This window comes from Myotis daubentonii, chromosome 3 (genome assembly GCF_963259705.1).
Source record: "Myotis daubentonii chromosome 3, mMyoDau2.1, whole genome shotgun sequence".
Lineage (NCBI taxonomy): Eukaryota > Metazoa > Chordata > Mammalia > Chiroptera > Vespertilionidae > Myotis > Myotis daubentonii.
Genome location: NC_081842.1, coordinates 80,891,432 through 80,903,992, shown reverse-complemented (window position 1 = coordinate 80,903,992; position 12,561 = coordinate 80,891,432). Strand labels below are relative to the sequence as shown.

Here is a 12,561-nt window from a genome sequence, read left to right as displayed (position 1 = left end):
GTGAAACTTTCTTTGCGGATTTATTGTAAGGGAATGTGAGAAGACTGATTTGTGTTGCATCTATTCTTTAATAGTTCTACATATCCATGTATTATCAGAAATTGAAATTCTCTAATAACTCTCTGGGGCATGAAGTAAACACAAGTTCTTTAATCTCATTTAGAAGTAATCTTATCTCTTCAGTCTTTGTCCTTACAGTTGCTAGCAGGGTGGTGATAATAAAAAAAAAAAGGAAACAATAGTTGCTGACCACCTGCTCTATATTCATTGTGAAAGCATCCTATATAATAAAAAGCTAATATGCAAATTGTCCCCTTGGGAGTTCAACCAGGACTTCTGTTGCTCGCTATGATGTGCGCTGACCACTAAGGGGCGGGGGGCGTAGAACATGGTAGGTGACCAGCTGCAGTGGCAGGCTGAGGGAGCGAGGGAAGGAGGAGGCGGGAAGGCCGGGAGGTGAGGAACCTGATTGGACCTGATCGCCCACCAGGCCTAGGGACCCTACCTGTGCATGAATTTCATGCACCGGGCCTCTAGTGTACTATATAAAATTTTGTAGAATGTATAGAGTTTAAAATAAGAAAATGCACATTTTAATTGTGTAACCTTTGTATTGAATAGGTACCCTTGGGTTTATGCCTTTTATTAGGAACAAAGCAGAAGGGACAATACCATCAGCATCAACGAAATGAAGTTTTAAAAAGCCTTTTTGATGCAGGTTTCTATAATCAGCTAAAAGAACAAAGGCCACTGAATAGCTTTTTAAAAAAACCTATATTAGGAACAGCTCTCACAGAGCTTTCTTAATTGCATTGTCTTGTCACTGTGCTACCTTCAAAATAGGTTTTGGCTTACTTGAGCTATCTTTATTAGCACTAGTATCATCACAGTCTGTGCTAAAATGTCTATCCTTTGGTTTTCTTATTTTTGCTTCACTATATACATAGTTATATGTCATTTTATATATGTACTAGAAGCCTGATGCACGAATTCATGCAAGAGTAGGCCTTCCTTCCCCTGGCTGCCGGCACTGGCTTCCCTCTGGCACCTAGGACCCAGGCTTCCCTACCAGCCCCAGTTCCATCCAGAAGGACGTCCGGTCTAATTAACATATTACCTTTTTATTATTATAGACTAGAGGCCCAGTGCATGAAATTCATGCACTGGGGGCGGGGTGTCCCTCAGCCCAGCCTGCATCCTCATCCCTTGGGGGATGTCCAACTGACGGTTTAATCATGAGATCAGGCCTAAACCGGCAGTCAGACATCCTTCTCACAATCCAGGACCACTGGCTCCCATCCACATGACTGCCCCTAACTGCTTCTGCCTGATCACCCCCTAACCACTCCCCTGCCAGCCTGATTGACACCTACCTGCTCCCTTGCTGGCCTGGTCGCCCTCAAGTGCCCTCCCCTGCTGGCCCGGTCACCCCCAACTGCACTCCCCTGCTGGCCCGGTCACTCCCAGCTGCACTCCCCTGCCGGCCCGGTCACCCCCAACTGCACTCCCCTGCCGGCCCGGTCACCCCCAGCTGCACTCCCCTGCCGGCCCGGTCACCCCCAACTGCACTCCCCTGCCGGCCTGGTCACCCCCAACTTGTGGCGGCCATCTTGTGATGACATGAAGGTGGCCATCTTTGTGTGAGGGCATGACAGTCAGTTTGCATATTACTGCTTTATTATTTAGGGTATGCACACTATTTACATATATAAAAGCCTAAGCTACCATTACAACTAGTTGACCAGTCACTATAACACACACTGACCACCAGGGGGCAGACACTCAATGCAGGAGCTGCCCCCTGGTGGTCGGTCGCTCCCACACCGCTGTTCAGCTTCTGGTTCAGTGCGCTCACGGCTGGCAAGCACAGCTGTGGGGGCAGGAGCCTCTCCTGACTCCTCGGCAGCGCTACTGAATGGCAGTGGCAGGTGCAGCGGGCTAGGATGTGCACGAGCGGTGCGGCACCGGCTTGGGCTCCTCCCTGGCTGCCTGCAGGGATCAGGCCTAAACCAGCAGTCAGACATCCTCCAAGTGGTCCCAGATTGTGAGAGAGCACAGGCCAGGCTGAAGGACCCCTCTCCCCATGCACGAATTTCGTGCACCAGGCCTCTGGTAGTTATATATAATTAATCCTTACCTGAGGATATTTTTCCCATTGCTTTTTGGGGAGGGAGGGAGAGAGGGAGTGACATGGTATAACTTAAAAAAAAACCAAACACTCAAAGTTACAGTTTGAGTATGATCTGGTATCCACATAACCAACCCTTTGATTTCTGCCATGGGATTTGCTTAAAATAGTTCATTGTAACTGCTTTTTTTTTTTTTAATCAATTTTTAAAGAATGACTGATGACATTTAACACACATACCTGAATTTATCCTTCCAAATGAGTATTGCCTTTAAATTCCTTTAGGATATATTTTGATAAGTTATGAATAAGTGGCATAAATGTACCTATGAAAATCTGATATTAGAACTGGCACCAAGAATGGGGTTTTGTGTATTTCGCATTTACCACATCGTTTGCTATTGTATTTAACCACTTGTCAAAAATAGTGGACAGTGAAGATTTCATGTTTATAACATAATTAAGTTGTAACGTTTTATATCCTCCAAACATCATAATTTGTAAAGAAATGGGTAAAGGAAATAAATTTTCATAATTAATAAGCAATACACTTTTAACTGTTTAGGTTGACAGTTATGTTAATATAACTGAAGTATCTCCTCACCTAGGCATTAACAGATCAACAACAGTTTGGTAAAGCTGATGAAATGTACGATAAATGTATTGATTTGGAACCAGATAATGCCACAACATATGTTCATAAAGGGTATGTATTTTTGTGCTTCTGTTTGTTCCAGTAAAAAACAAATTTCTTGCGTAGTAATAAGATGGATTTCTTTTGGTCACTGAGGAAAGTACTGTAGTGTAGAGTATCACTGAGTTAATAAATTTATTAATGGTATGGATGCTTCACTGTTAATTTTTTAAATTTTATGTTTCATTCTTGTATAGCAATCAATAAATGTACTATTTCACTTTAGCTTAAGGATTTCAGTTCTGAACATCCTATCAAATGTTACTTGTGTCAAAATCAGAAACATGGTAGGTACTTGAACTATAATAAAAAAGAAACTTCACTTAAATTTATACAAAGTAAAACAATTAAGCTTACTAGGTAATTTATAGAGCCCAAACTATTGGACACTTTGTCCTTTCTTTTTTATTGAGATATAATTGACATAAGATATACTAGTTTCAGGTGTACAACGTAATAAATCAGTATTTATAGTTATTGTGAAATTATCACAGTAAGTCTAACAGGTCTTTGTACATAGTTACAATTTTTTTTTTCTTGTAATGAGAACTTTTAAGATCTGTCTTAGCAGCTTTCAAATACACAATACAGTATTATTAACTATAGCCGCCATGCTATATATTACATTGTCATGATTTACTTATTTTGTAACTAGAAGTTTGTACCTTTTGACTCCTTTCATCAATTTCACTCACCCGTCATCCCTGCCTCTGGCAACCATCACTCTGTTCTCTGTATCTGTGAGTAGGTTGGTTTTGGTTGTTTTTTTTTGTTTTTTGTTTTTTTTTAGAATCTACGTATAAGTGAGATCATACAGTATTTGACTTTCTGTCTGACTTATTTCATTTAGCATAATGCTCTCAGGATCCATCCATGTTGTTACAAATGGTAGGATTCCTTTTTCTTTTAATTTTTTTTTAATATATTTTATTGATTTTTTTACAGAGAGGAAGGGAGAGAGAGAGAGAGTTAGAAACATCGATGGGAGAGAAACATCGATCAGCCGCCTCCTGCACATCTCCTACTGGGGATGTGCCCGCAACCCAGGTACATGCCCTTGACCGGAATCGAACCTGGGACCCTTCAGTCCGAAGGCCGACGCTCTGTCCACTGAGCAAAACCGGTTTCGGCAGGATTCCTTTTTATGGCTTAGTAATATTCCTCGTGTGCGTATGTGTGTGCACCAAGGTTTTTTTATCCATGCATCCATCAATGGACACTTAGGTTGTTTCCATTGACACTTTTTTCATAAGGAATTTAGAATACAAAACAAATGTAAATTGAGAAATAAAAGCAATTTGCTGATTATATACTGTTTTAGGTTTTGCTTTCTTTTTGTAAATAAAAATTCATTGAGGGCAGAAATTGAGTCATATACTTATATTCTTGTTGCTATTGGCCCATGGTCAGTCTGACTGCCTTTTTGCATTTGCAGTTTACTTCAACTTCAGTGGAAGCAAGACCTGGATAGAGGTTTGGAGCTTATCAGCAAAGCTATTGAAATTGACAGTAAATGTGATTTTGCCTATGAAACCATGGGAACTATTGAAGTACAAAGGTAACTTCCAAAGTCTGTTCTTAGGAAATTTAAGGCAGCTCTGTAGATATTTTATCTTTCCATCCTTCTCATTACAGATAAGATATTGTCAATATCCATTAAATTTTTAAGTATTTAATATGTTATGCCTTTTGAGGCGCGCTTCCCTCAAAACTATGCAACTTTTATTTGCCTTATTGTATTCTTTTTCCAATTTAAAAGTTGTTTAAGTCAAGCATATGTATTACAAAGGAAAATTTCATCTTTTCCAATTCCTGTTGTGTGTTCTTTCCTCTTTGGGAAAAAAAAAAAGCCTGCAGAGGGCTTAGGCAGTTCAGTGTAGCAGCATAAGGAATGGTAGCCAGGTGGCCAAGAGAACTAGGACCTGTTACAGAGAAGCAACCAGCCAAGTTGCAGGATCAGCTCTGAGCCTGAGCTTTCTTTAAAATCAGGGAGTTAGGTAAGATTTTTTTGCAACTCTTTTCATAACTTCTTGTTTTGTGTATGTTTATCCAGAGTTGCACTTGAGATCCACCATTAACAGGTGACAACTGCTTGTGCCATAGAGTTCAGTGTATACCATCCATCTCTTAATACTGAAATTGCCATCCACTTGGTACCTACTCTATGGCCAGGTACAGAACCTTAGGTGCTTTCCAGATATTATTTCAACTAATCTTTACACCAGTCTTTATAATTAGAAGCTGGAGATTATATGGTTCTTAGTGTAATTGAAGAATATAGAAACTGATGCCCAGATGGGTTAAATTGACAAGTTACACAAGTGAGCCAAGTAGACAGGAAATGAGCCCGTCTTTCACTGACATCAAAATAACTGATCTTGCCACTTTGCTTTTTAGGAATCAGTAGGAGTTGTAATTTTCTGTCATTCAGCCCCTCCTGGGGTCCTCTGTCTGCTCAGAATAGGCAGATTATAAATACAGGCTGATGAACATTTTTATGGTTCTTTTTAACTATTCTGTACTAATGGTTGCATGTAAATATTAAATTATTTCTTAATTGTCAATTTGTTAATGTGAATAAAATATTCTTGTATTAGAATAGGTTGGGAAAGCAGTTCTTAATCTTTTTGAGCAGACCTGTGGATTTTTCTTAGGATGACGCACATATAAAAGCACTTTGCATTTAAGTTGTTCATAAAACCTGGGTTAAGGACCCCTGGGTTATGAGGTTTGATGGCTTTTATTTGTGAGTTAATTTTAACTTTTAAGAAATTCATTCTAAATCCTGTCTTAAAAATAAAGACATATGAATGGAGTGAAATTGCTCATTACCCTAGGATTTAGCAAACCTGTTGTCTACCTGATATCTGAACTCAAAGTTTTGTTGTTTTTGTTGTTGTTGTTGTTAATGTCTATCATGTAGTCAGTCATCTGTTGGAATAGGAGGTTAGTCGCCCCACAGGTACACTGTACTTCTTAGTCTAACTGGCATATATAGAGTAGGGACTTAATATTTATTGTAAGATGATATGCATGTATTATTTACATAGCTAATGCTAGTTACTTAACACAGCTCTTGGTTCTTAGTAAGTTTATATAAAACCAAATCACACTTAGATTGTAAACGGTAAATTATATTTTTTGACCAAGCATATTTACCCATTTACTAAAAAATAAGATACTAATTATCAGGTATTGTACTAAGTTCTAGAAATTGAGGGTTGTCCACTAAGGATCTACTAGGATTGTGGTGTATATACATCTATTTATGCATAGAATGACATAGAACTATGGGAACACTGGGGAGGGAGTGGAAAATAGTTTTCATGAAAATGCTAGATTTGAACTGTGCCTTAGAAAGCTGAGGAGCTGACTAGAATCAAGCAAAGAGGCAGTAGTGCAGGTATGGGTGTATATAGCACAGTCAAGGAATTCAGGTAGACCTGTGTGACTGGAGGGAGGTGCATAGGACGGGAACATGGTGGTAAGAGATGAGAAAAGGAAGTGGACTCACAGATCTGTGAAGGTGAGGCCCCTGAGTGCCACTGCGATTCTGTGAGGCTGTCACCTTCCTAGAGCGGGGCGGGGACCTGCTCTGCCAGGGCCCTTTGGGTATTCCTAACATCATTCGTGGGCCACACGGAATCACCAACCTAACAGCCAGCCTGCTCTATTCGGTCAGACAGGAATTAGGGAGATTAAAGACAAATCATTTAATTTCTCTACTCTCAACTGTTATCTGTAAAACAAGACTATAACAGGTATACTAAGCACACAGTAATTGTAATCAAGCACTTTCTGTGTGCCTTGTTTTACTATAAAGAACCATTTTATTAGAGCTGTAGTTGAAATTTATGGGTCAGACTCAATATAACGTCACTTACTGACTTCATTGCATTCTGTGAGGAGCTTGTTGAATGAAATGTTTAAAATTTTTGTTCTTTTAGAGGAAACATGGAGAAAGCCATTGACATGTTCAACAAAGCTATTAACCTGGCCAAATCGGAAATGGAGATGGCTCATCTGTACTCACTCTGTGATGCAGCCCACGCCCAGACAGAAGTTGCAAAGAAATACGGATTAAAGCCACCAACATTATAAAATAGGGGAAGGGAACATGACTCTCTTTTTAGAAGAAGTTTACCCCCTCTGCAACTGAACCCTAAAGACACTGTCATGAACTGTGTTCGATGGTGGAACTTGGTATTTCCTGTTTGTGCTGCTGTCATTCGTTACATCTGTTTCACATTTAAGTGTTGTGGGAGTGGCTGTTGAAGGAAGTGTGCAGTGTTGCAGCTTTTATTCCCTGTGCAACAAAAGCTTAAGACCTGTTCAAGGATTATTAAAATGAAGTTGCAAAGAGTACAAATGATAATTGGCCGTGCAAATAAAACTTTTATTTGTTGATTTGGCACTTTTTTTTTTAGGAGGACGGGGAGATGGATGATTTTGTCTTTATGTGTGTGTGTATGTGTGTAATATAAGTATTTTTACAGCATGTTGGTTTTTAAAGTAACAGAGTAAATGTTGAAAATTGGTTTCTTTTAGATCCAATTAATCCCTTTGAGTTTTGGGGTTTTCTTTGAAAGAAATAAAGCCTACATGGGGATTTTGTTTTTAAGGCAGCAAAACTGGGAGAACCCTTTAAAGTACTGTCAGCATGCACAATGCCTCTAATTCTGCAGAACCTTTGACTCAGTGGCAACTGTTCAGCCTTTTTACCCCTTCAACTCTGATGGATAATGTACATTATTCTTCAAGTCCATAACAGCTGGTTTTCATTGTAAATTATGCAGAAGCAAATATTATGATTGATGTATGTGCTGGAAGACTGAGTTAATGGAGGAATGGACCAGGTAAGAGGTAAGGTGAAATGAATGTGTGTTTTTAATTGCCCATGACTATTTTCTGTAATAAGTACTATTAAATAGTGTCTTTTTAAAAGAAAATGCAGGTTGGTTGTATGTTAAAGATGGAGTGTGAAACATGGGAGTATTTAATTACCTTAAAGTTTCTAATGAGAAAATGGGGCTAAAGGTTCAAAAATGAAGTAATTCTTAGAGCCAGAAGCATAGCATTTTCTGAAGCTTAGTGCTTCAACTGTGGCTAAATGTGCTTAAGGAATTGGAGCCAATCTTTTCAAAGATGCTAAGGACCTGTGGAGTGCTTTTATTTCAGTTAATCTTGTTCTCTAAGGCCAACTGACTTCCCATGTCCAGGTCTTCATTAGGGATACTGACAGCAGGTTTTTGTTTTGTTTCTCTTTACCTTACCTTTTTACTTAGAAATCACTTTACATTTGGGTTTTTTCCCAGTTGTCACTTTTATGGACCATCCCTTTACTTACATGCTGCATTTTTCTGGTGGCTGTGTTCTTAAGGGGTCTCTTGTTTTGAGATGTTCTGGTAGTGACAGGTTTATTTAAGCCCGAGAATAAAACACCAAGCCTTTAGTTACACTTCCTTGGAAATGAAGTCTAATTAGAGTTTACATTGTTGGGAGTAAAGGAGCATTTTACCCCCCTTTTAAAGGGTGCTTTATCCTATTGAAACCAAAAAGATTGTCTGTAAATGCTATCTTTTTAGAAATTATTAGAAATGACTCCCTTCCAAAGTCAGAGTCTGCACAATACGGAGGGCCTCTAACTAATGAGTGGGGGCAGATAATACAATTTAAGATGACTTGGATAATGAAAAATATGAAAGCTCTGCATTTTAGTTATTAGATGATGCTCCTACAGTAACCCCTGATCACAGAAATGCTCTACATCTCTGAGTAACCTGTGACTTAGAAAACACAAAACACCACCATTTTTATTTGCATGGCTGTATTTACATTAACACTAACATTCTCTCCCCCTTTCTACCCCATGGGGCAGGGGAAACACAAAGGAAACGGAAGCATGTGCCATTCAGTACTGTCATTCCAGTCCTCGGGGACTACTGCCTGTTCTAAGAAATATTTGAACCTGCACTGAAAGTTGCATCTGTCTGTATCTTTACTTTTGTAAATGACCTCATATGTAAATTCACCAAATAAATAATACATTCAAGCTTTTCTGTCTCTTCTTGAAGTCTGTTTACAAGCCATCACACAGAATGAAGGTCCTCCCAAAAATATCCACTTCATCCGTGGAACCTGTGGCTGTTACTTTATATGACAAAAATAAGTTTTGCAGACATGATTCAGTTAAGGATCGTGAGCTGAAAAAGTTAACTTGGATTATGGAGAATTTCCAGTTTGGGTGCCAACAGTTATATACAGTGTGGTATGAAAATATAGATGAGAAGAACAAATTCCTCTAGGACTTAGGTAAAGATCTTCTATAGAATAGGGAAATACTCATTCTTTTTTTAAAAATATATTTTTATTGATTTTAGCGGAAGAGTGAGAGACAGAAACATCAATGATGAGAGAATTATTGATTGGCTGCCTCATGCACAACCCCTACTAGGGATCGAGCCTGCAACTTGGGCATGTGCCCTTGATGGGAATCGAACCTGGGACCCTTCAATCCACAGGCCAATGCTCTATCCACTGAGCCAAACCGGCTAGGGCAACATTTTCTTTAAAAATATAAGTGAAGGGACATTATGAGTTTGAGCTAAAATAAGCCATCCAAGTTAGTCTGGCAAGATGAAGTCCTTTTTTCCAATTGGTGAGGAGACACCAACAGTGAAACTACATGTTTGAGAATTAGCATGTATTTAAGACCATGCATGTAGATGAGATTACTTCAGGACAAAATTAAAATTAAAAAGGGTAGCCTTAGCCGGTTTGGCACAGTGCATCGGTCTGTGGACTGAAGGGTCCTGGGTTCAATTCTGGTCAAGGGCACATGCCCGGGTTGCAGGCTCTATCCCCAGTAGGGAGCCTGCAGGAGACAGCCAATCAATGATTCTCATCATTGATGTTTCTATCTCTCCCTTCCTTTCTGAAATCAATAAAAATGTTTTTTAAAAAAAATTGAAAAGGATAAGGTAGCAATGTACTAGTAAAAGTGATCAGAGAGCTCATAGGACCAAGGTCACAGTGACGTTAGAGGCAAAATAGATCTGCCAGGGCAGTGTCATTGGATTGGTGAGAGTGGAAATGGACTGCAAGCTTCTGAAAAGTAACTGAAAGAAGAGAACTAGTGAGCAGGAATGATTCCATTAAGAGATTGGGAGGTGAAGGGAGTTTTTTTTACAGGATGGCCTGGTTTTTGTTTTGTTTAGAGGGAGAAACTTAGAGAATGAATCTTTGGACACAATATTAATAAGAATAATTGAGCCCTGGCCTGTGTGGCTCAGTTGGGCATCATCCCATGCACCAGAAGGTTGCCAATTTGATTCCCAGTCAAGGCACATGCCTGGGTTGCAGGCTTGACCACCCCACCCCCCAATAGGGGGCATGAAAGAGGCAGTCTATTGATGTTCTGTTCCCATCCTACGCCCCCCCCCACCCCCACCCCCACCCCCGGCAAAAAAAAAAAATCTTAAATAAATGAACACAGCCAAACCTTTGGTTCTCAACCTGACAACCCTTTCATGCTGATAGATACATCAGCATGACAGAAAAGTGAAAATGTGAGAGTTTACCACTAAACCTGTGTAACTGCAACACAAAGAGAACATCTTGGGAAATTGTGCTGTGAATATTTTTGTGCGTTTGTTTTTGTTTGTTTTGCTTTTGTTGCTGTTGAAATAGAGATTACGACAGTTTCAAAACAAAAAAGCCCTCAAGAGTGCTAATGCTGCCCTGAGCGGTTTGGCTCAGTGGATAGAGCATTGATTGGCCTGTGGACTGAAGATGTTGCATATTGACTTCCTGAAAGACACCCCTGGAATGAGTACTGAAAGTGATTCACTTAAGGCTGCAGAGGGCCGAAACCGGTTTGGCTCAGTGGATAGAGCGTCGGCCTGTGGACTGAAAGGTCCCAGGTTCGATTCCGGTCAAGGGCATGTACCTGGGTTGCGGGCATATCCCCAGTAGATGTGCAGGAGGCAGCTGATCGATGTTTCTCTCTCATCGATGTTTCTAACTCTCTCTCTCCCTTCCTCTCTGTAAAAAATCAATAAAATATATTTAAAAAAAAAAAAAAAGGCTGCAGAGGGTGGTTCGATAAATTTTTGGATTGTTTGCTTATAGACATGTGCTGTATAAAAGAAAAGTTAAAACGCGAAATCACTTGAGGGTCTGGGATGAAAAAATGATTTGGTTTTCAAACAAATTGCTTCTGGAACAGCTCCAGAACGAATTAAGTCCGAGAACTGAGGTTCCACGGTCGTTGAGCACAAAGGAATACATGTGTAGACTTTATAGTAACAGATTTCAGGAGAAAGTGGAATCAAACACACTGCCCGCCATGCTCCACCTTCCAGACTCCTGTCCATTTGAACGAGATATGAAGTAATCAGTGAGTAAGTACCCTTGTATGGATGTGTTTTAGTTATTTAACTATAGATCTGGGGCTTAACTTTTGTTTTTTGTTAATCCTCACCTGAAAATATTTTTCCAGTGATTTTTGAAAAGAGAGGGAAGGGAGGGGGAGAGAGAGAAACACTGATAATTGCTTCCCACAGGCCCCAACCAGGGCCAGGGATCAAGCCTACAACCGAGTTATGAGCCCTTGACTGGAATTGAACCCGGACCGACGTGCTATACACTGAGCCAAACCAGCTAAGGCTTAACTTACTATTTCCTGATTTTAACAAGACCATTTTATCCTGAAGTGCGTTCTCTTCCAACAACTAGCTTTATTCTCCAACCTTCACCGAAGAAGAAACAGCTAAATAAAGATGATTTGACAAAAAAACAAACAAAAAAGAAACTGCATACAAAGATAAGGCACAGAGGAGAAAAGTCTATGAGGCCTGTAGCACTGACAGTGTTTGATCAGTGCAAACACCACAGAAGGCACATCTCCCTTCCCACCCCCACTTCATCAAGCCCACTCACCACCAAACCTCCCCAGCAGTGCTTCAGAGGCAGCATGAAAGACAAACTAGAGCCAGGAGAGCACTTCTTGTCAGCCCTTTTCCACTTGGTATACTCGTACTCTGCACAGGCCTTTTGGTGGCAGCAAGGAGTCCTTCCCTAAAAACCCACTTGATGTCACAACCTAAGTCATTTAAACCCTGCAATGTTATTAATTTCTTCATTGCAACCACTACACCTACTATCTGTTAGTTCTCCACTTCAAATAGCTGGGCCAAAGTCAAGCAGCACTCTCTGATGTATTTCAACATACATTATCATCCCTGTCAGGGAGTCACTTAAATTAGCTAAATGAGTTAGCGTATCTAAATTGCAAGTGACAAATTCCAACATGCAATACCAAACTTCAAAATATTAAAAAAAAGAAAAAAAAAGAAAAAGCATTGACTGACTCATTAGAAAGTCAGGGAGTACAGGGCAATGAGTTAAAACATTTTTAGGGCCTTAGACTGCAATGTTCTCCCCCTTCAAGTGGACCAAATTCAGGGTTAAATTTGGTCAGCTATCACGTTCTCAAAGGTGAAATCAGGGGCCATGTTATACATACATTACATAGAGGAATAAAGGATAAGAACTCCAGGAATGCAAGCCAGTGCATAATACTGAAGCAAATTTAAGTGTCACAAGAGGGGATGGAGGGGCGGGGGAGGGGTGGGGGGGGGGAGGTGAGTCTAGAATTCTAATAATCGGTATAAATAGTTTCTTAAAAATGAAAGCAAATTAAAATATTTTCAGACACACTAAAGCTGAAAACCACCAA

The 12,561-nt window shown here is 40.0% G+C and overlaps 1 protein-coding gene across 3 annotated transcripts in view; it reads left to right on the top strand.

Annotated features, from left to right (window-relative positions):
- TOMM70 (translocase of outer mitochondrial membrane 70) overlaps positions 1-7,229 on the top strand; it is a 50,601-nt gene extending 43,372 nt beyond the window's left edge. The window contains exons 10-12 of one of the 3 annotated variants that reach the window (XM_059687973.1): positions 2,737-2,834; positions 4,258-4,380; positions 6,770-7,229. In XM_059687973.1, coding sequence (XP_059543956.1) covers positions 2,737-2,834; positions 4,258-4,380; positions 6,770-6,923 — 375 coding nt within the window. In that variant the 3' untranslated portion in view covers positions 6,924-7,229. Of the gene's footprint in view, positions 1-2,693; positions 2,835-4,257; positions 4,381-6,769 lie in introns of those variants that run through there. The other 2 variants (XR_009451874.1, XM_059687974.1) reach the window with 2 other exon arrangements.
- The last annotated feature ends 5,332 nt before the right edge of the window (positions 7,230-12,561 follow it).